The 26067-nt window shown below is 48.7% G+C and overlaps 1 protein-coding gene across 6 annotated transcripts in view; it reads left to right on the forward strand.

Moving 5' to 3' along the window:
• The window catches only part of SLC39A11 (solute carrier family 39 member 11), a 365936-nt gene that overhangs the window by 128463 nt on the left and 211406 nt on the right, over window positions 1–26067 (forward strand). For all 6 annotated transcript variants that reach the window (XM_043905660.1, XM_043905657.1, XM_043905661.1 and 3 more), the window contains one exon: window positions 3643–3801. In XM_043905660.1, the coding sequence (XP_043761595.1) occupies window positions 3643–3801 (159 nt within the window). The remainder of the gene's footprint in view (window positions 1–3642; window positions 3802–26067) is intronic.

Below are 26067 nucleotides of genomic sequence, written 5' to 3' on the forward strand. Positions count from 1 at the left end.
GAAGCCAGTCTGAAAAGGCTGAATCCTGTACAGTTTCAACTATAAGGCATTTTGCAAAAGACAAAACTGTGGAGCCACTAAAAAGATTAGCCGTTGCCAAGGTTGCCAGGGAGCAGGAAGAGATGAACAGACGGAACACAGGAGTTCTAGGGCATGGAACTGCCAGTCCTGATACCAGAATAATAGATACGTGTCATTGTGCATTTGTACAAACTCAGAATATGCAGCACAGAGAGTGATCTCTAATGTAAGCTGGGAACTTTGGGTGATAACCACGTGCCAGTGTAGGTTTATTGGTTGTAGCAAATGTCCCACCCTGGTGTAGGGTGTCGGTAGTGGAGAGGTGGTGCATATGCGGTGCAGGGAGTCTGTGGGAATTCTCTGTACTTTCTGCTCAGTTTTGCTGTGAATATAAAACTGCTCTTAAAAGAAAAAGCAACACATGCCTTTATCTGCTGCATCAGCTTCCTGTTGCTGCTCTAACAGAGCACCACAAGCATAGTGGCTTAGAACGACTCCGATGTCTCATCTGACAGTGCTGGAGATGAGAAGTCCAGGCTGGTTCTAACTGGGGTGAAATCAAGGCGGCCGCAGGGCTGTGTTCCTGCTGGAGGCTCCTGGGAAGAACCTGTTGCTCTGTCTCCTCCGGGTTCTAGAGCCCACCGGCCTTCCTTGTCTCATGACCTTTTCTCCATCTTCAAGTCAGTGGCCTAGCATCTTCCAGTCTCCCCTGTCTGACCATGCTCTTGTCGTTTCTTCTTCTTTCTGACTCTCACCCGTCTTGCTCTCTCATAACATTCCTTGTGATGACAGGGGCCCTACCCAGCTCACCCAGGATCATCTCCCCATCTCAGAATCCTTAACCACAGCTGCTGAGTCCCTCTTGCCATGTAGGTGACATGACAGGTTTTAGGGATTAGGAGGTGGTCATCTTTGAGAGGGGTGCTTCCCAGGTAGCACTAGTGGTAAAGAACCCGCCTGCCAATGCAGGAGATGTAAGAGACGTGGGTTCGATCCCTGGGTCAGGAAGATCCCCTGAAGGAGATCATGGCAACCCACTCCAGTATACTTGCCTGGAGAATCCCACGGACAGAGGAGCCTGGCGGGCTGCAGTCCATAGGGTCACAAAGAGTAGGACACGATTGAAGTGACTTAGCATGTACACACACATCTTTGGGGGAGAAGTGATTATTTTGTCAATCACGTATGCCCTTTATTCTTTTTTAAGTTAATTAATTTATGTTTGCACTGGGTCTTCCTTGCAGCGCACCAGCTTTCTCTAGTGTCAAGCGGGGGCTACTCTCCAGATGCAGAGCCTAGAGACTTCTCATTGCAATTCCAGTGGAACCCAGCTCCATCTCAAGACCGATTCTTGGTCATGTTCCGAGTTGTGGGAGGCAGGGAGACTGGCGAGGAAAAGGAAGGAAGGAAATCCTGTTGGGTTCTGGGTTTGACTGGAGGACAAAGGACAGGGATTCTTAAGGAGGGGACCCACCTGAGTCGTCGGAGATGTCTTTCCATGTCCAGCATCCTGGATTCTGGCCAAGCCTCCCTTGAGAGGCACAACATTTCTGATCTGCCTCTTATCACTTGTCCATGAGAATATTGTGTATTTTTCATGTGTAGAGGCAGAAAAAAGATTGGTACCCAGTGATGCCTAGGGACAGAAGGGAGCTTTGACAGAGGAGGTTGGACTTGATGTTGAGAAGGTGATGGGGCACCGAGGCTGGGGAGGTACCCCAGTGACATCGACAGGGATGAGATATGGGGAGGGACTGGAGTGGTCTTACTGACGATGTGGTCTAAATGGGAGGCCCTGAAACATGCAAGGATGGAGGTTGCCGGGCATGTCTGTGCCGCCTCTGCCTCTGTGCTGGTCTTCCTTGGTGGGAGCTTACCACAAATGGCAGCTCCAGAGGGCTGTTGAATTCTAAAGCAGGTGAGACAAAGTCTGGGAGAGGGATGAATTAGCCCCTGGCATAGAGGAGGTTCCCACAAGCTTCCTCTGATGGTCCCATGGAGCTAAACTGATGAGCCACTTTTATTGTTTCTGGGAGTCTAAATGCAAGAGACCTGGGTTCGATTCCTGGGTCGGCAAGGACCCCTGGAGAAGGAAATGGCAACCCACTCCAGTATTCTTGCCTGGAGAATCCCATGGACAGGAGCCTGTCAGACTACAGTCCATGGGGTCACAAGAGTTGGACTCGACTTAGTGAGTAAACCACCAAACCTAGACAGCGTATTAAAAAGCAGAGACATCACTTTGCCGACAAAGGTCCGTATAGTCAAACCTGTGACTTTTCCAGTAGTCATGTACGAATGTGAGAATTGGACCATTAAGAAAGCTTCGTGCTGAAAAATTGATGCTTTCGAATTGTGGACCTGGAGAAGACTCGAGAGTCCCTGGGGCAGCAAGGAGATCAAACCAGACAATCCTAAAGGAAATCAACCCTGAATATTCATTAGAAGGAAATGATAAGGAAGCTCTAATACTCTGGTCACCTGATGCGAAGAGCCGACTCCTTGGAAAAGACGCTGATGGTGGGAAAGATTGAAGGCAAAAGGAGAAGAGGGTGGCAGAGGATGAGATGGTTGGAAGGCATCACTGAGTCAATGGACATGAGTTTGAGCATAGAGGAAGATAGAGGAGGACGGAGGAGCCTGGTGAGCTGCAGTCCATGGGGCCACAAAGAGTCAGACCCCACTGAGCGACTGAGCAACAGCTGAGGCAGGTGCAGTTTGCTACGGGTGGCGCTGAGATTTTTCCTGGGAGCGTCTAGTGCCGAGCCAATGACTGTGTGTGGGTGACGCTTCGCAGAAGAGAAATCATTCTCTTTCCTCACGTATTTGCTCTTTATTGTTGTGTTCGTAATACCTGGTTCTGTCACTCGGGATGTTATTTTGGAGATGGATGATGCAGATGTATTTTTAAAGGCAAGGCGTCATTAAGTAATTTTAGAAACCCATTCAGCATTGTACCTGTCAGCGCTGACTGTCACACGGTTGCAATGGGTCGTGGGTGTACTCTAGCCAAGGCGTCACGGCATCTATAAGAGGAGACAACTGTGAGTGAGTGTCTAATTCACTAAACCCCGGAGAACTTTTGATCCCATTGACTCCGCTGCGGCTCGAGTCCAGCTTCATTTCTCTCCTTTCCCTCTTGTGGTTCCCTTCTCACTGAGGTGGGGATGGTCCCACTCTGCTCAGTTCCCTGGATCTGCCACTTCCTGGCTCAGTGACCTTGGGCAAATGATCTTATTACTTCGAGATTCAATTTCTTTATCTACAAACAGCAGCTATGACAAACCTAGATACCGTATTTAAAAGCAGAGACATCACTTTGCTGACAAAGGTCGGTATAGCCAAGGCTATGGTTTTTCCAGCAGTCAGGTACGGATATGAGAGATGATAGCAAACTAGACTCCCTCTTCACAAGGTCAACTCCATCCTACTCCAGATTAAGTTCTCACAGCGGTAGATTTCTCATGGGGGCTTTTTGCATCGGAATGGTTCCTACCTACCCCTGATGATTAAAGGCAGACACTGAAGAGTTCCACCTGGGCCACAGAGAATTAGGAAAGTCCCCACTGGAAGGGCTTCTGGGGATGGTTTAATGGTCTGCTGCTTTTCTCGGCTTTGCAGGTCATGCTGGCGGCTTCCTACTGGTCCCTCCTGGCCCCGGCGGTGGAAATGGCCACGGCCTCCGGCGGCTTCGGCTCCTTGGCCTTTCTCCCCGTGGCCGTCGGCTTCACCCTCGGAGCGGCGTTTGTCTACCTGGCCGACCTCCTGATGCCTCACTGGGTGAGTACCGCTCCCCGCTGGGCTCCTGCGTCAGGGCGTGGTAGCTCTGTGCCGTGAATCCACTTCTGTTCAAGCTCAACACCCACGGTCGTGTCTCTGTTAAGTGGCCAGTGATATCGAAATAGATACTTCCAGCCATTTAGGACTTTTACCTAGAGGGATTGAATTGTGGCTGAAAAGAAAATAAGCTCTCGGTGGTCTGACTCATCATCCCTTCAGTTGCATTTTGGAAAGTTCAGATTTTAAATGTCAGATCTCATTGAACGCGTGGAGAACAACTTGACGTCATTCGGTGCGGCACTGTCTGCAGGAGTGGACCTCAACTGGGGCAAGGGAGTGACCGGGACGCTGGGCTGACCCTTAGAGAGCTTGTGACGTCACCGGGGAGCTGACAGCACGCGGAACCACAGCAGAAGACCCTCAGCAGAGCATCCGCTCCATGAACGCTGGTTAATAGGAGGATGAGGCGGGGAACCGGGCATCAGGGCTCTGGAGTGGGCTCGCTTCCGACACGAACCAGTTGTACGTCCCTTACCCCAGTTTTCCTTCTTATGACCTGAGGGTTGATAACTCCCATTAGGGGTTGCCAGGTAAAAATTTTAAAAAATCTAAAAAGGCACCAAGGACTTCCCTGGTGTTCCAGCAGTTGAGAATCTCCCCTGCCAATGCAGGGGACATGGGTTTGATCCCTGGTCCGGGAGGGTCCCACAAGCCTCGGGGCAGCTAAGCCCGAGCGCCACACATAGTGCTCTGTGACGAGAGAGTCTGCACAGCCATGAGACCCCAGCTCAGCCAGAAATTCATTACTTAAAGAAAGTGATAAGCACCAGAATTTGGGTGAGCCGATGATTTTTTTTTTTTTGCCTAAACAGTGCTGGGGGTTGGGCTTGGGGAATGAGCTTGTCCTTGCTTACTGAGAAGCCCGATACGCAGGGCAGGCTGCATCCTGGCTGCGGTCCCTGAGCAGAGAGAGCCAAAGCCAGACTGTGAGATTGTGGTCCAGCGCCATCGGCTGAAACCAGCTTGGCTGAAGGGTGGCCGTCAGGAAGGACCCAGTGCAGGCATGCGTCACCTTACCAGGCGCGGTGTTTTAGCAAGTCCCCGAGGTGGGCAGAAGCTCCCCCGAGAGACCTGGGCTGGGGCTTGAGTTCTCTGCTCACCCAGGAAGGGAGGAGGCGCGGGAAGGACCGTCCGGGGGCATCGTGATGGGTGGGGAGCAGGTCGGAGCCCCTGGAGTCAGCAGGGCTCGTACCCCCGGAGGTAGGCTCACCTTTCCCAACCTGCCTTCTTCCTTCCCCATCGGAGAGAGAGAAGGAAGAGCCTCGGGAGGACCGTGGCCCAGAGGCTCATGAGAAACTGACCACTCTTGATCCGGAGGGACCAGCCTCTGGCCCGAACGGCTGGCTGTGCTGTGATGTCGTCTCGGGGGACAGGCTGCGTGTCGCTCTTGTTCAACAAGAGCTTGAGCGGCCGTGTCAAGCCTGTGGTCCTCTGCCCCCCGGGCCCTCTGCTTCCTTGCTGTCAGACACGTCTGCTTGGCGATGGCTCTGAGCGGGTCCTGGGGGTGGATTGCCATGTCCTGCTTTCCAGCCCACCCGGCTTCCGTGTAACCTTGCCAGTGGAGTGCCTTCTCCTCGCCCGGGCAGGAAGGCCAGTGGCGTTCACTCCCGGACGGCAGACCGGGGCTGGCACGGCCCCTGCTGGTCTCCTTCTGCCTTCCCACCTGAGCCCCCCCGCCCCCCGCCGGGCTTCCAAGGCAATATGTGGCAGAGGGCTCTTTGTCTCGTGAGGAGTCACCGTTCCCTGGTGCTGGGGCGGGGAGGGCGGGAGTATCAGTGTATTTGATCAGCTGCCCAAACGCAGAGGCTTTCTCTGGGCAGTGTACACAGTCATTTGTTCTGTGCAGCGGTACCTTTTTTTTCCCCCTTAACTTTTTGCTTCCTGTTTGCTCTACTGTATGCTTTGAATATGGAGAAGATCCCAGGGCGAAGTCTTGGAAAATGAGGCCTGGTTGGGGAGTGGTGGGTGAGCACTGAGGGAGGGAATGAAAGGTCTTCAGAAAGGGTGTAAGAACCACGAACGCCCAGGACCTCGCTCACTGGCAGACAGATCAACCTGGCAGGAAGCATCTGTGCTGGGACGTTTTAAGAGAAGTTAGTTCATGCTGTTGATGTCAGAAGGGGAATTTGTCTTGGACGGTCTCATAAACAGATAAGCATTGCTTATAACTGCAGCAGTACCCAAATGCAAACTTGACTCTAATAGTGGAGCTGAGGAGCTGTCTGTCCATCCCTCTGAGACGGGCTGGAGGTTTCCCTCGGTCTCACTGTGGATTTGCCAACCAGACCCAGAAAGGGCAATAGCTCGGACGTAGGGAAGACGCATCTTGGAGTCTTGAGTTGTTGGGTTTTGACCCTGAGTCTGGCTAGTTGTCAGCACTGATTGAGCAGCCAAGGGGAATACGGTCTTCTGGGGGAGAAAGTGGTGGCCAGAGTTTGGTTTCAGAATGCTCACTGCGGTTGGACTTTAGGAACCAGGAGTTCCGTGGGGCGATTCAAACGGAGATCTTTTCAGTTTCCTGTTCATCCCACCTTGCGACAAAGCCTCACGGCTCAACACTCGGCCCGGGAGCAGGGCGCAGCCGTGAGAGCAAAAGGCTTTGGCTGCAGCAATGACAGAGGGGGCTCGTCCTGCAGAACGAGCACCTGGAGGAAGGGGGCCCTGCCTGCAGAAGACCCCACAGCCTCCGCTCTGTCCTCTGGGAGGACTGTGCATGGAGTTTGGGTGAGAGGGAGCAAGCCAGTCCCTGGCGAAACAAGCCAGTGCAGGAGTGCGCTCAGCACAGAGGTGCTTTGAGGGATTCTTTTTAAAACTGTTTCGAGCATTCCCTAAACATATCTTTTTAACTTTTCTTAAATTTTTCCTTGGCCTTGTTTTTTTTTTTTTTTTTTTTAGTATTTCCTTGGCTGTGCCACATGGCCTGTGATCTTAGTTCCCCGACCAGGGATCGAACCTCTGTCCCCTGCACTGTGAGTGCGGAATCCTAACCACTGCAGCCCCAGGGAAGTGCCTGCTGGAGGGATTCTGACATTGACCCATGACGGTCCAAGCACAGGTGCCTCTGCGAGCCCACATGGGAGGTGCCCTCCCTATTTCTTCTTAGGCATTCAGGACCTGAAGGGTGGCAAGACTCTGGGAGGGCGGGAAGGACATGGTTAACCCTGACCTTGTCCGCTAACTCGGCTGCCCTGTGTTTGTCTCCCTTTTGGAGCTTGAGCACCACATGGCTCATGAAAAGGGCTTTACTCATCACAGCCTGTCAGGTTGAACCCGCTGTGGCCGCGTTAATTCCGCTTGTCCAGTCGCTCCCTGAAAGGGTGTTTATTTTCCTGCATTTATCTGAGGGTGGGGTGGAGAAGGCGTACACGGTCACCGTTAATGGGACACGAGCTGACAGAGTTGTGCAGAGGCTTTGCCAAATGATGGCTTAATGAGAGGGGAAATGGGCAGGGGTGGCTGGGGAAGGTGGAATCGGCCAGGCCTGGGAGGAGGGCGGAGGTGGTGAGTGCGGCCGAGGCCAGTCCGAGCCGGTGCTCCCCCCCGGCCGGCTCTAGGGAGAAACAGAATGGACCGTGGACAGCCGTCTGGAGATGCTGGCATTTTTGTGATCTTTGCAGTTTGCTTCTATATGAAGTTAGGATTGATGGTGACTGCGAAGACTGCACCTTCAGCGTAAAGCAGTGATTTTTCTGCTGGTGGGTGGGGGGGAGGGGAGGGGAGGGGAGGAGAGGAGGCTGGCTGTGTATCTCCATGGCCTCGTGTCTCTCTTTTTAGTCTTATTAATATTGCATTAGTACAACACACAAATCTCATTATAAAAATTAAACATTTTTATGTGACAGTTCTTTCTTGCTACAGACTGTGTCCTGCTAAAGTTCAGGTGTTAAACTTAATTTCCAGCATGTGGTGTTAGGAAGTGGGGCCTTTTGAAAGTGACCAGGTCATGAGGGTGGAGCCCTTGTAAATGGGATTAGTGCCCCGATAAAGGAGCCCCCAGGGAGCTCCCCTCTCCGCCTCTAGCACATCAGGATGTGTGCACACTGTCTGCGAGCCAGGAAGTGGGCTCTCTCCAGACACTGAATCTGCTAGCACTTTGACCTTGGGCTTCTCAGCCTCTACAATTGCCAGAAATAAATTCCTGTTGTTTATAAGCCACCTAGTTGATGGTTATTTGTTACAGTAGCCTGAAAAAAAAAAAAGATATCTGGTTTTGGAGAATTCCCTGGCAGTCCAGTGGTTAGGAATGTGCTTCTGCTGCAGGGGGGACTGGGGTGACCCCTGGTTGGGGAACTAAAGAAAAAAAATGTCAGCCGGAATGGAGTAGGATGCTTCCTTTTTCCTGAACTCTTCCCAGATCAAAGTCAACCATCATCATCAGTTTAGTGGGTACCCTTCTAGATTTTTCTCTTTTTTTTTCCTTTAGGAAAATGATTTACATTGTATCTTATAAATATTAAGACATAACCATTCTCTCCTATGCTTATATTGTTTAAGTATGCTTCAAATCAACTCTAAAGCAACCTAAGCCCTGACTCCTGTATTTAGACTTCCCTTCTCTTTACAAGTGTACGTGCCCGCATACATTTTTGCACAGTTGGAACTGCCTGTGCATTCTCTTCTTGTGTGTTATTTTTAAAATTCGAAGTGATTTTCGTCTCGTCGGTTTAGCACCTGTACGGAGTCCTTCTGTCTTGGTGCAGCTTGCCGGACCACCTCCCTGCCGCCGAGCAGTCAGGTCGCTCTGTGCTTTTACATGTGTGTGTGTGTGTGTGTGTGTGTGTGTGTGTGTGTGTGTCCTGGAGACGTGGTTTTGTTGTGTGTTTCCTAAAAAACAAGTAGTAACATACAAGCTGTGATGCCGCCACTTGATTTTGCAGCTTTGCTTTCCATCTTGGCAGCCTCCTTTCTGGGAGATACCTGCTCCCCGCTGCTTTGCTCCCTGCCTGGGGATCTGACATCCGAAGAGGCCGCCCAGCACCGCCGGGGACGGGGACGTAGACGCTCCTGTCGGGCAGCGTGGCTGATGACGCTGACTGGTCAGGCTCCGGGGTCAGCAAGTGACGGGGGCACTGCCTTCTCCCCAGCGCCCTCCCTCATGAGTGTCCCGATCCTGTTCGGTCTCCCTTAGTTTTTGCCGTGATGGCACGGAAGACGCCTCTGCTGAGAACTTAAAACGAGCAGGGTGGGCACATACCTTTTTTAAAAAATAATTTTTATTGGAGTGTAGTTGATTTTACAGTGTTGCGTTATTTTCTACTGTGCAGCGAAGTGAATCAGCCACATGCACACATAGATCCCCTCCGTTTTGGGTTTCCTTCCCATTGAGGTCACCGCGGAGCACCGCGTTCCCTGAGCTGTGCCTGGGTTCTCGTTAGCTCTCTATTTTGTACGAGGTATTGCACATGCTTCTCATATGTACTCAGCTGTTGCTGGTGCCAGCTTCCGGCCGCTGGAGTTGCTGTGAGGGGCCACGTGTGACAGCTATGTGGAAGGGACAGATGCTGCAGGAGGTGATTATTTTTCCCCAGGAGGGGTGAGGCCTGTCTGCCTCTCCTTCATCGACTCTCTCCGTCTTTAGCGTTCTGATTCTACTTAACGGAAGAACACCTAACGGAGGAGGTGGAGGCGGGGGAGAACGTCAAGGATCACTTACGGGAGGAGAAACTGCAGCGGCCTTTCCACTTGTAGCGTCTGTTGTCGTTGTTGTCCTTGAGTTGCCAAGTCGTGTCGACTCTTTTGTGACCCTGCAGCCAGCCAAGCTCTTTTGTCCTTGAGATTTCCCCAGGCGAGAATAGTGGATTGGGTTGTCATTTCCTCCTCCAGGGGATCTTCCCAACCTAGGGATCGAACCCACCTCTCCTGCTTGGCAGGTGAATTCTTTACTGCTGAACCACCAGGGAAGATCCCAGAATTCTGGTATTAAAAAAGAAAAGTGAATTTGTATCTGGTATTTGTATTTGTATCTGGTATCAAAGTGAATTTTACAGATGGAGATGTTGGTCTGGCCAGTTCTTTGAGAGGAAGGAGCTGGATTAAAGCCCCTGGAAAAGCTAAAAGATTGTCGTCTCCCATGTCGAGCCCTGGGGATGCATGACAGAAGATGTGTCAGCCGCAGTCAGACGTGGACACCGGCTCTGAGGATGCCCTGTGCAGCTCCGTGCCTGTGGCTCCTTTCATCCTGTGTCTTGGGGCCAGGGGGAGGGGAAGGGATCGTCAGCCGTGTCTCTCAGAAACACATGTTGTCTCTAGAATCACAGCCAGTCCCCTTCAGAGCCTTCCCTTCTCCAATTCCACAGGTAAATAGTAGGTGGACTCACCTGGACCTGAGCAAGACAGGGGTGTTCTGAATTTAATGCAAAAACTGATACTGTTGTGAGCACAATGGCGCGGTCCCCAGCTCAGAACAGTCCTTCTAGCATTTGCACACTCTCTCCTGCTTACCCTGCAGAATGCAGTTTGTGTGTTCTTCACCAGAAAGCGTCCCTGGCCATCCCAGGTGTTGGCATCTCCCACATCTTGCCCCTTCTCTTCCCTGTGGGTAGGAGGGCTTCAGGAGGTAGGAATGAAGAATAAATGAATGAATGGTGATACTGAGCGATAGACAGTGTTAGTTGCTCAGTTGTGTCCAACTCTTTGGGACTCCATGGACTGTAGCACCTCTGTCCATGGGATTCTCCAGGCAAGAATGCCGGAGTGCGTTGCCACGCCCTCCTCCAGGGCATCTTCCCGACCCAGGGATTGAACCCAGGTCTTCTGCATTGCAGGCAGATTCTTTACTGTCTGAGCCACCAAGGAAGTCCAATGAATGAATGAATGAATGAATGGAGATATTGGAAAGATCAAATAAGATCATCTTCATGAAATCTCTTTCCAGTCTCAAACTTGAAAACAGAGGGACTTCCTGGTGGTCCAGTGGTTAAGACTCTGGGCTCCCAATGCAGGGGTGGTGGTGATTTAGTCGCTAAGTTGAATGCAGGGGGCCTGGGTTCAGTCCTTGGTCAGGGAACCAGATCCCACATGCTGCAGCCAAGAGTTCCTGTGTGGAAACTAAAGATCTCGAAGACCTCAACTAAGGCCCAGCACAGCCAAATAAGTAAATAAATGTGAGATATATATTCAAAGTGCTTTATAGCCTTGAATTATTTTCCGGAGGCAGATCTATGCTCCTTGGCAGTTGACCACTTAATGGGCACCAGAAACATGAGCCACAGATAGTTAAATAGAAAAACTTAATCTGAAGCGTGGATCTGTTATAGGCTTTTTCATGCTTTGTTTACTTTCTTAATTATGTTTGCTTGAGAATCAAAAGACTTATACTGCCATTTAGAGTCAACATTTTCTGAGCAATTGGACCAGGAAGTGTGCTCGAGGGTGGGGGTGATCGGGGAGTGGGTGGAAAAGAGCAGAGAAGTTGCCTTTGGTGCCTTAGAGAAGTACTGACGCCTGGACCTCCCTCAGGAGGCTCTGAGTCATTGTGTCCCAGGCGGGGCCTCAGTCTCTAAATGAAAACATCCCCACGAAGGCTCTGATGTTCAGCCAAGGCTGGTGACCTCTGATTGAGGCAAATTATAACTTGCTTTGATTCAGGTGCTATTGCTTGGATGGTTCACTGCAATCCAAGTACCTTTTTATTTCCTTTGGAAGCCAGAGTCTTACTGTTTATTGCAAAGAACTCAGTAAAGAGGGAAGAAGGGCTTCCTGCAGGTGCTGGAGGGACGGTCTCAAGATGAAAAGGGAAAAGGGACCTGGTCTGTGGTTGGTAAACTTGTGGGTACACCAGAGTCATCTGGGAGGCCGAACAAATACAGGCGCCCTGGCCCCACCCCAGGCTCTCGATGAAGCCGGGGCATCTGCAGATTGTCTGTTTTGGTTTTTTTTTTTTGGAGGTGGGGGGGCATGTCACACGGCAATGTGGGATCTTAGGTCTGCGACCAGGAATCAAACCCGTGACCCCTGCATTGGAAGTTGCCGAGGCGTCTGCATTTTGAAATGGGTCCCGAGGGGATTTTGATGCTCAGCAGAGTGAGGAAATCACAGAGCAGTCCAGCAAGGTGTGATGCAGGGGTCTGGGCAGCTGTCCTGTGTGAGGGACACGGGTGGGAAGCCTGGGGGCCGGGGTACCCCAGACCCTCTGTTTCTCATGGTCTCCTTAAAAATGTCCTTTTTTAAAAATGACAAATGAACTTACAAAATAGAAACAGGCTCACAGACATAGAAAACGAACGTGTGGTTACCAGAGGGGAAATGGGGTGGTGAGTTTAGGCGTTTCGGGTCAGCAGACACAAGCTATTATGTATTCAGTGGCTAAACAGAAAGTTCCTAGCGTATGGCACAGGGGACTGTACTGTATCCAAAGGAGACCATAATGGAAAAGAATATGAAAAAGAGTATGTATAATGGAATCACTTTGTTTTGCACCTGAAACTAATACAACCTTGTAAATCAACTGTACAAAAAAATAATTTTTTTTTTGTAATTGATGTGAAATTCAGATAACATAAAATTAACCTTTTTATCTGTATCTATTTATTTTTGGCTGCACATTGGGGCTTGCGGGATGTTCTCTGACCAGGAATTGAACCCAGGCCACGGCTGTGAAAGCCTGGAATCCTACCCTCTAGGCCCCAGGGATCTCCCAAAGTTAGCCGTTTTAAAGTGAACCATTCAATGACGCTTGGTCCCTTCACAGTTTTGTGTAGCCAACGTTGCTATCTAGTTCCAGAGCATTTTTCATTCCCCCCCAAAAGGAAGCCCCCATCCCCATTAAGCCGTCACTCCCCAAGCCCTGGTCACCACAAATCTTCCTTCTGTTTCTGTCGATCCACCCACATTTGGCTATTTTTGTATAAATGCAGTCATACAGTATGTGACCTTTTGTGTCTGTTTTTTTTTTCTTTTAAACTCAGCATAATGTTTTCAGCTTTCATCCACGTTGTAGCCTGTGTCAGAACCTCGTTCCTTTTTATGTCTGAACACGGTTCCACTGCCTGATTATGTCATGTTGGTTTTTCCATTCATCCACTGCTGGTCATTTGGGCTGTTTCCACCTCTGGGCGGTTGTGAATGGCCCCGCTGTGAGTGTGGGGGTACAGGGGTACAGGATTCGTCCGTACGCTCTAATTCTCAGTTCCTGGGGGCGGATATCACCATCTCCATTTAACCAGTTGTCAGGTCAGGCCAGGCGGGCAGCGTGGCTGGTAGCTCAGATGACCCACAGTTTGCTGGGGTAACAGACGCCAAGCTCTCTGGAGCTCAGCTCTGAATAAGGGGTGGCCAGGGCTTCTCAGGCGGTGTTAGTGGTACAGAACCTGCCTGCCAATGCAGGAGGTATAAAGAGACATGGGTTTGATTCCTGGGTTGAGAAGATCCCCTGGAGAAGGGAATGGCAACCCACTGTATTCTTGCCTGGAGAATTCCGGGGACAGAGGAGCCTGGCGGGCTGTAGTCCATGGCGTTGCAAAGAGTTGGACATAGCTGAGCATCTGAGCACATACAAAACATACATTTCTGACTGTTTACTCTCCATCCAAAGTCCTTTGCGATCTTCCCCTCGGGTCCACGCCGTTCTGTCTTTTCTCTTTAACATGGATTTTCTCCAGGGCTGTGCTCCAGGCACCTCCTTAGCTTCAGCTCAGGCTAGTCTTCTGCCCCGAGCCAAGCGTCAGCTGCTGCAGTGGGTTCTCGGGACACACATGTGCCCTTTGGCATCTGAGCTTTTCCTCACGGTCTCCCTCTGCTGGGAACCACTTTCCTCCTTCACGCGTCAGCTGGCCAGTCCTTGTTTAGGACCGGAGGCGTCCTTTCCTCCAGACGCGTTCCTGGAGGTCCCGTCTGGGTGAAGTGTCCTGCCTCTCTGTAGCCCTCTCTGCCCGGCCCCTGCCTGGCACCTGCTTCCCTGGTGAACTGTCAGCTCCTCGCGGGCAGTGTCTTGATCTGTCTTGTTTGCCCCGAATCCCCAGCACCTGCCACAGAGCACGTGGCCTGGAGCTGGGGCCTCAGAGCGTCATTCGTTTGAGGATGGAGTGAGTGTGCGTTTGATCCCAGAACCTTATTCATCACTGCATCCTCCAGCTTACACCAGTGCCTGGACCAGGCTGGATGCTGTGGCCCCACTAATACCTCCTAACGCAATAAACAGTCCCTAAATGTGGGATCATTGAATGAAAAGGAGAATTATATGTACTGCGTGCATTTACACTTGTGCATAGCTCCAATACTTTGGCCAGCTGATGCGAAGAGCCAACTCATTGGAAAAGACCCTGATGCTGGGAAAGATTGGGCAGGAGAAGGGGATGACAGAGGATGAGATGGCTGGATAGCATCACCAGCTCAATGGACGTGAGTTTGAGCAAATTCCGGGAGATGGTGAAGGACAGGGAAGGCTGGCGTGCTGCAGTCCATGGGGTCACAAAGAATCAAACACAAGTTAGCGACTGAACAGCAACAATGTGTACATGTGCATATAGCATTAAAAAAAAAAAAACAAACCCAAAATGAATTCCAAGTAAAGTCCCTGTAAGGAGAAGGCTGGCTTTGTGAAGAATCAGGTGATCAAATGAGCTAAAACAGGGTCAGCATACTTTTTCTAAGAATGACAAGAAAGTAAATATTTTGCACTTTGCAGACCACATATGGTCTCTGTTGCCTTTTCCTTTCCTCTTCCTTCCTTACAATCCTTTAAAAATGTGAAAAACATCCGTAGCTCAGAGGCTTTAAAAGACAAGGCTCTGGCTGCATCTGGAACCTGGGCTGCCGTCTGTAGCCTCTTATCCTCAAGGTCCTTCAAGGTTAGGCACTTTTTAAACTTGGCTTTAATGGTCTCATGTTAGATGCATTTATACGCTGGCTTTTTTCCTCCATTTGTTAAAATCACATATGTTAACTATTTTAAAAATCTAGAGAATAGAAAAGTTCCGGGAGATAAAAAAAAAGTCTCCTTTTAATCTCACCACATGGGAACCACTATAATTCATGTCTTGGAACATTTGCTTTCTCTATCTTTTCCTGTTGCCTTTTTCTCTGGGTGGGAAATGTCTCAAGAATATAACTCAGTCGTGGAACATATATTGTGGGCGTGCACGTTGCATGCATAGTCCTGTGTGTGGGTGTGCTCAATTGCTCAGCTGTATCCGACTCTTTGCGACCCCACGGACTGTAGCCCACCAGGCTCCTCTGTCCATGGAACTTCCCAGACAGGAATACTGGAGTGGGTTACCATTTCCTTCTCCAGGGGATCTTCCCAATCCAAGGGTTGAACCCTCATCTCCTGCATTGGCAGGCGGATTCTTTACCACTGCGCCACCTGGGAAACCACAGTAGTCCTGTGGGGTCAGTGGTATTGTTCATTTTATTTGACAGACAAGGAAACTGAGGCTCATTTCTGTGATGCGAATGATCTAGATTCAGAAGGACGCGTCTCACTAAGCAGCAAGCCCAGGGATGCTCAGGTGGTGATGGAAGGTGCATGGGTTGAGGAGGAGCCTTTGTCCCTGGACCCCTGGGTGCCTGGACTTGTAGGGTACTTTGTTATGGCAGCAAAACACAGCTCATCCTAATTAATGCCCTGAACCACCGAGACGTGTGGGTACAATCGATCTTAGTTGTATCATGCTATCCAGAGGGCTTCTGTACTCTTGGTAGAGATGCCAGAGGCATTTTGGTGGGATACTGTCTGTTTGTGTGTTTTATTGACGAAAAATTAATCAGTTGACCTAAGATAGAAATGGGAAATGTTATTTGAGCCAAAATGAAGATTATAACCCAGGAACGGCATCTCAGAAAACTCTGAGAACTGTTCCACCCACTAGAAGTCAAGGCGCAGTCGTGTAAGTTTTCTGAGACAGAGGGCTGCACGTTAGAAAGAAAGAAAGTGAAGGTGTCTGTTGCTCAATCGCGTCCAGCTCTTTTCAACCATGTGGACTCTGTCCATGGGTTTCTCCAGGCAAGAAATTATTGACAGTGAACACAGTCCAGATCCAAGTGTCACTGTGATGGGTGATGTGACCTCTTACAAAATCAAAAAGGAATGTTATCTTTTAAGGAGTTGTCTTGTTGACCCTGGGAGAAGGTTGCCCTTTCTGGTTGAGCAGGTTTTTCTGCCAACGGGGGAGGTTTGGTCAACGTCTAATGCAGATGGTGACTGCAGTCATGAAATTAAAAGACGCTTGCTCCTTGGAAGGAAACCTGTGACCAACCTAGACAGCATATTAAAAAGCAGAGACATGACTGCCAACAAAGGTCCATCTAGTCAAAGCTATGGTTTTCCCAGTAGTCATGTACAGATGTGAGAGTTGGACTATAAAGAAAGCTGAGCACTGAAGAATGGATGCTTTTGAATTGTGGTGTTGGAGAAGACTCTTGAGAGTCCGTTGGACTGCAGGGAGATCCAACCAGTCCATCCTAAAGGAAATCAGTCCTGAATGTTCATTGAAAGCACTGATGCTGAAGCTGAAAGCGCCAATACTTTGTCCACCTGATGAGAAGAGCTGACTCATTGGAAAAGACCCTGATGCTGGGAGGGATTGGGGGCAGGAGGAGAAGGGGATGCCAGAGGATGAGATGGTTGGATGGCATCACCGACTCAATGGACGTGATTTGAGCAAACTCTGGGGGATAGTGAAGGACAGGGAGGCCTGGCGTGCTGCAGTCCGTGGGGTCGCAAAGAGTCAGACCTGACTGAGCGACTGAACAAAAACCACAAAAATTCAGATACAAGATGCAGAGTGGGGGTGGGGAAGAGGAGACCGAAGGGCAGAGGACACTTTTTATGTTTGAAATGTTCTTTTCTTGCCATAAAATATGAATTCGATTTCACAGCTTCCTCATTGATCAGTTACCCCATTTGGACTCCCTTGGGAAGCAAAAGAGGACAGAATGAAAAGGGATGCTTGTCACTGCTCTCTGCTTGCCCCTGAGTTCCCCTGCGGAAGGAAAGCCAGTGGGCAGCCGCACACGCCTGTCCCCCGGGACAGCGAAGTGTGACGTCCGGGTGAGGCTGAGGTCCTCACTTCCTCAGTCCCAGGGGCTTCGGGTTCTTCTCGGCATGTTTTCACGGTCACCCCTGCCTTTCTCCTCCCCGTCCTCTCCTGACAGCCTTCGGAAAAATAATTGCCTGCTTTGTCTGACACCCCGATCCCGACTCTGCTCGCCCCTCCCCGTTTTGCCGGAAGGGCTTGCATATCAAGTTTCCATATGGCACAGCGCGTGGCATTTGCAGGAGTTCCAGCAGACTGGCTCCTCGGTGATGCCCGGGCTTCCTCTGATCCAGCATCAGAGCGATTCAGGGCAGGGCTGGCAGGTAACAAGTCTGCGAAAGTGCACAGGTTATTTTTTAGTTCATGATGCTAATGATATATTACCTGATGATACATGGTGTAATGATATCCCATAATGGCTTAGGCTTTATGTAGCCCCATCAGTTCAGTTCAGTTCAGTTCAGTCACTCAGTTGTGTCTGACTCTTTGCGACCCCATGAACCGCAGTACGCCAGGCCTCCCTGTCCATCACCAACTCCCGGAGTCTACACAAACCCATGTCCATTGAGTCAGTGATGCCATCCAGCCATCTCATCCTCTGTCGTCCCCTTCACCTCCTGCCCCTAGTCTTTCCCAGCATCAGGGTCTTTTCAAATGAGTCAGCTCTTCGCATCAGGTGGCCAAAGTATTGGAGTTTCATAGCATTAGATATATTGCATCTTCATTCTCTCTAATGCCCCCATGCTCCCCACCCGGGTTACGTTAAAGCTTCTTGTCTTTTGTGTTTGGCCTCACCGAGCGAGCATTAGATGAGGTCTTGGTTCCCCAACAAGGGATCGAACTCACACACCCTGCATTGAAAGCATGGAGTCTTAACCACTGGACCCCCAGGGAAGCCCCTACAGCGTCTTTGGAGGCGGTGTGTCATACTGGATCACGCAGGACCTTTGATCAAATTGCCCTTGATTCATAGGACTGTGTGTCTTGGGGCAGTTGCTTAACCGCTCTGAGCCTTGGTATCCTTATCTGTAAAATGGGTACAGTCCTACCTGAGAGTGTGGCCATGGAGATTAAATAAAATTAGTTCCTGTGGAGTACCTAACACAGAGTCTAGCCAGCATACAGTAGGCATTTAATACATATGAGTTATATCAGCAAATGTGGAAGCTGCTGGGGATGACTTCCTGGTTATGTTTCTCATTGGCATACATCGTGGGTACAGGCTTAATAAAGCGTGCGTGCGTGTTGCTTTTTCTCTCTTAATCCCGCCTCTGTGGTTATCGTCACAGAAAATAGATCAGCTGCATTTCACCTCTGTGGAATCCTGTGTGGTCTGGCTATCCTTGCCTTTTCCCTGAGATGTTTCAGCAGGGACCACCTCCCCTGCCCCCGCCCCAGACTTTTGCTTCCTTTTCCCATTGTGTTCTGTGGCTCAGTGATCAGACGAGCTTTTATCACCAGGAGAAGGACCCCGAAGCAGCCGCATGCGTCAGAATCACGGTGCGAGGGGCGTCTGGACCCGCGCACTTCTGTCGACCTTCGCTGTCTTCTGTCCTCAGCTGAGTCTCTTCTCCCGCTTTCCTCCTCACCCGCTTCTGCCCTGTCCCCACGACGTCTATTTTTCTTTGCTTCATTTAGTACCAAACTTTGGTACCAGTCGTTTTGCGAGCGCCAGGGATCGAAAGCCTTATAGTTAGATAAAGAAGCAGTGGCAGAGCGGGCATCGCTGTGATGGGAGAGTGTAAGATGAGAGCCCTGACCAGTCACGACTCTGCACCCAGGGCAGTCCCCGACGGCTTCCTGGAGTCGGTGCTTCAATTTAGACTTCAAGGTTGAGTTGGAACTCATCAGGTGGATGGCCTTGATAGGTGGCGGTGGGGTATACATTTCAGACAAAGGGAACACTGGGTCTAAAGGTGCACTGCGGGCCGTCCCGGGCGGCCCCGGGGTTAAGACTCCACGGTCCTAACGCAGAGGGCACCAGTTAGGCTCCTGGCGGGGAAGATCCTGTGTGCTGTGTTGCGTGACCAAAATAAAGAAAAAGAAAAGAAAGTGCCCTGCCGCAGGCTGACTAGGTCATTGTTTGGTCACGGTACCAGGTGTGTGTATTCGTCAGCCATTGCTGCCTGACAACCACAAGACTTCAGTGACGCAGCACCATCTGTAAGGACTGGTCTCCCAGCTGCCCGGGAACTGGCTGGGACACCTCTGCGCGTGCCCGCTGGGCGCAGTCCTGCCTCTGTGGTTCAGCTGGAGGGCAGCCGACCTCGACGGCCTGAAGCTGCGGGACCTCAGGTGGGCAGGCTGACTCTGCTCCCGTGTCTCGTCACCTGCCTTGGGTCAGGGCGTATCCTTCTCAAAGCCGGGGCAGAGCTGTAAAAGGAGGGGCAGAAACAAACAGGGCCTGGCGAGGCCCAGAACTGACCCGCAGATGCTTCTGTCCGTGCAGTATCGCCTGACGCTGTGCTTTCAGACTTCAGGCCTCCGGTGCTCTGAGAGAGCACGTTTCCAGTTTTAAGCCTCTAGCTTGCGGCGATTTGTGATGGCTGCCCTACAAACTCATGCTGCAGGAAGACAAACCATGCCCGGGAGAAGACCGTGACAGGAGGCAGAGAGAAGTCAGGAGCTGGGGCCCAAGACTGCCCCTGCCACACTGAGCGTGGTGGCGGAGAGAGGTGGGCCAGGGCAGGTGGGCGGATCACACACGAGGGCGGCGCACAGTCTCCGGCAAGCTTGGCTTTTATCCTGTAGGCAGCAGTGAGGATGAAGGTCTTGGTTAAGGTCTTCTTCAGATTTGCGTTCTCTCCTTTCAGAAACAAGTCTCTGGGGTGGGAGGGGACCTCCCTGGCAGTCCAGTAGCTAAGACCCCGAGATCGCAGTGCAGGGGGCCCAGGTTCGATCCCTGGTCAGGGAACTAGATCCCACATGCCACAACTAGGAGTTTGCATGCTGCAACTGAAATATCTTCTATGCCACTATGAAGACGCGGTGCAACCAAATAAGTAGGTTTTTTTTTTTTTAAGAAGGAAGGCTCTGGGGTGATGGAGGGCAGTGTGGAGGATGCTACTCTAGACTCAGGCTATGACAGTAAGCCCCGTGAGAAGAGAGGGGCGTGGGAATCAAGGTAGCACTTTAGAAAGTGAAAGTGTTAATTGCTCAGTCATGTCTGTTTGTGACCCCATGACCTCTAGCCTGCTAGGCTCCTCTGTCCATGGAATTCTCCAGGCAAGAATACTGGAGTGGGTAGCCTTTCCCTTCTCCAGGGGATCTTCCCGACCCAGGGATCAAACCCAGGTCTCCTACATTGCAGGCAGATTCTTTACCGTCTGAGCCACCATGGAAGCCCAATGACAAAATGGAAGCATTTCAAATGTGCTGACATTAAAAAAAAATACAAAAGCAAAAACTTCTCTCTGAGCAAAGATACTGTAAATTAAATCCACATCAAAGCCTTGTGAGTTCTTTGCAGTGCATACAGCTGACACAAAGTATTGGTGTCTTGAATATATAAAGAGCTGCCACAAATCAATGAAAAAGGGGCAACCTATACTCTTTAAGAAAAGCGAAAAAACAATCGAACAAACTATTTGATTAGGAATTCCAGAGGAGGAAACCCTAAAGGCCCAACAGATACATGCAAAGATGTTCAACAACATCACTAGTAATTGGGGAAATGCCACTTAAATTTTTATCCTTTATATCTGACAAAAAAATGAAAAAAATTGGTAGTTCTAGCCATTAACAAGGTTTAGGGGAATGGGAGCCTGCATCCACAGTTGGTGGGAGTGTGAATTGATGCAGCCATCTGGGTGAGTAGTTTGGAAATATATAGTAAAACTGAAGATACACATATTACACAACCAAGCATTCCAATTTCAGGACATCTATAGACGTCCTCACAAAGATACACAAGGAGCCAGGTGTGGGAATAGTCACAGAAGCATTTCTTATAATGGTGAAAAATTGGAAGCAAAATACCAGTCCTCAGATGAGTGGGTGATAAAATTGTGATAAATGCATAAAATAGTGTGCTAAACTGCAGTTAAAACGCACGAGCTAGATCTATAAATCGACCTAGATCAATGTCCAATATTTAGCAGAAACCAGAAGCAAATTGCAGATTGCTGCATATGGTAAATACTATTTATTTAAAGTTTGAAACTGTAAAGTAACTACCTATTTTATATATGAAATCAAATAAGCTATGAAAAGTATAAAAATATGGCTGAGAAGGGTGTCCATGAGCTTTCCCAGATATTTCAGTTCAGTTCAGTCGTTCAGTCACATCCGACTCTTTGTGACCCCATGGACTGCAGCATGCCAAGCATCCCTGTCCATCAATAACTCCCAGAGCTTGCTCAAACTCACGTCCATTGAGTCGGTGATGCCATCCAACCATCTCATCCTCTGTCGTCCCCTTCTCCTCCTGCCTTCAATCTTTCCCAGCATCAGGATCTTTTCAAATGAGTCAGCCCTTCCCATCAGGTGGCCAAAGTATTGGAGTTTCAGCTTCAGCATCAGTCCTTCCAATGAATATTCAGGACTGATTTCCTTTAGGATGGACTGGTTGGATCTCCTTGCAGTCCGAAGGACTCTCAAGCGTCTTCTCCAACACCAGAGTTCAAAAGCATCAGTTCTTTGTCACTCAGCTTTCTTTATAGTCCAACTCTCACATCCGTACATGACTACTGGAAAAACCATAGCTTTGACTAGATGGACCTTTGTTGGCAAAGTCCTATCTCTGCTTTTTAATATGCTGTCTGGGTTTGTCATAGCTTTTCTTCCAAGGAGCAAGCATCTTTTAATTTCATGGCTGCAATCACCATCTGCAGTGATTTTGGAGCCCCGAGAAATAAAGTCTGTCACTGTTTCCATTGTTTCCCCATCTGTTTGCCATGAAGTGATGGTACCGATGCCATGATCTTAGTGTTTTGAATATTGAGTTTTAAGCCAGCTTTTTCACTCTCTTTCACTTTCATCAAGAGGCTCTTCAGTTCCTCTTCTCTTTCTGCCATAAGGGTGGTGTCATCTGCATATCTGAGGTTATTGATATTTTTCCCAGCAATCTTGATTCTAGCTCCAGTTATTTAGTATCTTTTAATTGGTGGGGGGAGGAGACAAGAATTTCCGTTCTTTCTGCAGCATTTGATTTTAAAAATCTGAATCAAATATAGTAAAAGATTAACCTTTATTAAATGTAGGTGAGAGATATGTAGATTTTGATCCTATTATTTTCTGTACTTTTCTGCATCTCTGAAATAGTTCCCTAAGGAGGAGTCTTAAAAACTGTAGATAAAATTGTAAATACTAAAACTAAATGATGTCAAAATGAAGGAAGAAAATTGTATTTGGCCATGCATCAGTGGAGTTTGTGTTTCGTGGAATGGTTGCCAAAATATCTTCCACAGTTTGTAGTAATGGTCCCTGGCTTTGGATTGTCATATAATTTAAGTATTCTAAATTTTTGTATATAGGCTGTACAAAATCTGTAGGATTTTGGTGTGGATGTGCATGTGTGTGTGTGTGTGTGTGTGTGTGTGTGTGTGTGTAAGGAGGGAGAAAGGAATATAAATATTATAAAGCCCTATCTAATAAAATTAAAATGAAATGCCTCCCTTGATTGTATTCACACCGTTATGCTTGAAAGCCTCCTGTTTTTTTCTTCCTGGTCATTTTGAAGCAACTGTTATTACATTGCTAGTCTTGATAACTTTTGTTTTTGTTGTTGTTTGGTATCTAAGTTGTGTCTGACTCTTTGAGACCCCGTGGACTCCAGCACACCAGGCTTTACTGTCCTTCACCATCTCCTGGAGTTTGCTCAAGTTCATGTCCATTGAGTAGGTGATGCTATCCAACCATTTCATCCCCTACTGCCCCCTCTCCTCCTGGCCTCAATCTTTCCCAGCATCAGGGTCTTTTCCAATGAGTCTGCTCTTCCTCCTCATCAACCGGGCGGGATACAAGGATAGTCCACACTGCCAGTTCTTATTTTGTTATTTAAATCCTCAGCCTAGTGCTTGCTTCTGAGATGGAATGTTTGTGATGTGATGACTTTCATGTAATGAGCTGGGTAAGCCATTTACCAAATCTTCCACAAGTAGTCCAGTAATATGTGCCGCATTATTCATTTCTACACTGTGTAATCTAGAATGCCTCCTTGCTGAAAGAGAAAATTGATGACTGGAGAGCCTCTTCCAAGAGTATTCATTCTATCCTTGGTGACAGTAATGTCCCCAAATACTAAGTTTTGTGATATCCGCATGCAAATCCATCACTCGAAGAACAATATCCCAGGACTCAAATACTGATGGACGCTCTTCTGCAGCAGGTTGTGTTTAATTTTCCAGGCGGAAACTGATTTTTCTCTTCATGAAAGCAAAACTCTACGTCTTGAAACAGTAGAATAAGAAACACCATCTCCACTCACAGCCTAGCTTGATAAACTATACCAGCTTAGGGTGCATGACAGACTGTCATTATAAGTTAACGTACTTCCCAAACACAATGCAAATTTCTTAGAACAGAAGACGCATTTAGAAAATTCTATTAAAAGATAAAAACAGAGACATCAGGCTGGATCATTTAAAGGTAATCTCTGTCCTTAAGACATCCTGGGGTGGTTAAACAGAACGATTTGACATAAATGGAATATTTATACCCTTGCTGCGATCATGTTTTAAGTCCTAGTATTTGCTCCAAGCAATTTAAGAGACACTTGGTCTGGGTTCTCATTATTCATTGATATCACGGGAAAATCATTTCATTGCAAACAAAAGTATTAAGCAATTAGAGGAAAGGAGATACCAGAGTGACAAAAAGGGTTTTAAAATGCAATCAAGATCCGACTGTGATGTGGGAGCCCAGCCTCCAGCCTCTAAGGAGGATGGCTGACTGTTTTCTTTGGTTGGTGGTGTTTTTTTCTTTTCTTTTTGCTTTTCAATTGATGTTGGACTTTATTAAAATTCAGTCTTCTGCTCTGTGAAAGTCATTGTTAAGAGAATGAAAAGATAAACCAAGAGACTGGGAGAAAATATTGGTAAAACAGACGTTTGATACAGGATTTATATCTGAAATACACACATCAACTTCAAAGTCAACTGTAAAGTTATCAGTACTTGCCTGAGAGCTCAGCTGGTAAAGAATCCGCCTGCAATGCAGGAGACCCCGGTTTGATCCCTGGTCGGGAAGATCCCCTGGAGAAGGGATAGGCCACGCACTCCAGTGTTCTTGGGCTTCCCTTGTGGCTCAGCTGGTAAAGAATCTGCCTGCAATGCGGGAGACCTGGGTTCGATCCCTGTGGGGAAGATCCCCGGGAGGAGGGCAAGGCTACCCGCTCCAGTGTTCTGGCCTGGAGAATTCCAAGGACTATGGAGTCCCAAGGAGTTGGACACAACTGAGCGACTTTCACTTTTTAAAGCAAACAATAAGGAAATAAACCCTGATTTAAAAATAGGTAAAAGATGTGAACAGACAACTTGGCCAAGATTTTATACGGATGACAAGTAAGTATATGGAAAAATGCTCAATATCTACTGTTGTTATTCGTTAAGTCGTATCCAACTCTTTGTGACCCCATGGATTGTAACCCACCAGGCTCCTCTGTCCACGGGATTCTCCAGGCAAGAGTACTGGAGTGGGTTGCCATTTCCTTCTCCAGGGGATCTTCCTGACCCAGGGATCAGACCCAGGTCTCCAGCATTGGCAGGCAGATTCTTTACCTCTGAGCCACTGGGGAAGCCTGTTTACTGTCATTCGGGAATTTCAGATTAGGACCACAGTGAAATACCACTATGAACCTATGACAATGAAGAAAGAAAAGAAGAAAAGGGAGTAAAAGCATGCAATACACATTGCTGGTGAGTACTGATTTTTCTTTTTGTTTGCGGTAAAGAGCACGTAACAGAAAATGTACCACTTAACTCTATTTTTAGCATGCAGTCCAGCGGTATCGGCTCCCCAGGCAGCACAGCGGTAAGGAACCCCAGGAAACACGGGCTCCGTCTCTTAGTCAGGAAGATCCTCTGGAGAAGGAAATGGCAACCCACTTCAGTATTCCTGTCTGGAGAATCCCATGGACAGAGGAGCCGGGTGGGCTGCAGTCCAGGGGGTCACGATGGGTCGGACACGACCGAGCGACTGAGCCCTCAGACACCAGTAGTACTAAGTACGTTCACGTTGTTGTGAAACAAATCTCCAGAATTTTCTCATGGTGCAGAGCTGAGCCGCTATACTCATCAAACACCAGTCCCCCATTTCCTCCTCTCTGAAGTGGTTCCCTGGTAACCGTCATTCTGATTGCTGTCTATGAATTTGACTACTTTAGATACATCATGTAAGTGCAATCATATAGTGCTTGTCCTTTTATGACATCCGTACTCCACCTGGTATGTCCTCGGGGTGCATCCACATTGTAGCATGCATCAGAATCTCCTCCCTTTTTAAGGCTGTATAATATTCCCCTCTCTATACATACCCACCCATCTGGTGGCAGATGTTTGCGTCGAGTCCACCTCTTGGCTGTTGTGAGTAGTGCTGCTCTGAACACGAGTGTGTAAGTATCCACTGAGACTGTGCTTTTGATTCTTGTGAAGTGGAATTGACGGATCGTGTGGTAGTTCTACTTTTCCCTTTTTGAGGAACCTCCATCCTGCTTTCCACAGCAGTTGCACTGTTTTACAGTCTCACCAACAGGACGCAAGGGTCCCAGTTCCTCCACATCCTCAATGGTGTCTGTTCTTTCCTCTCCTTTCCTCCCTCCCTTCCCTTTCTCCTTCCTTCCCTTCTTCCTTCTTCCTCCTTCCTTCCCTTCCTTTTTGACAGTAGCCATCTTACTTGGTGTGAGATGATATATCACTGTGGTTTTTTATTTCTCTTGTGATTAGTGGTGTTGAGCATTGCTTTGTAAGTTGGCCGTTTGTATAGCATCTTTGGAGAAACGTCTGTTCAAGTCCTTTGCCCATTTTTTTTTTTTTTGACAGGGTTACTTGACTTTCTTGTTGACTGTTTTCCTATCCAGGCTTTTTAATTCAATTTAATTTACTGGGGAAGAAATTTTTTTCAAATATGGCACCTCTATTTTTCACTTGAAGTATGGTTGCCGTACAGTATTATATAAATTACAGATGTGCAATGTTGTGACTCACAGTTTTAAAGGTTATACTCCATTTGTAGTTGTTATAGAATATTGGCTGTATTCCTTGTGTTGTACAGTATATCCTTGTGGCTTATTTTA

The sequence above is a fragment of the Cervus elaphus genome, chromosome 5, assembly GCF_910594005.1.
Source record: "Cervus elaphus chromosome 5, mCerEla1.1, whole genome shotgun sequence".
In the NCBI taxonomy this organism is placed as follows: Eukaryota; Metazoa; Chordata; class Mammalia; order Artiodactyla; family Cervidae; genus Cervus; species Cervus elaphus.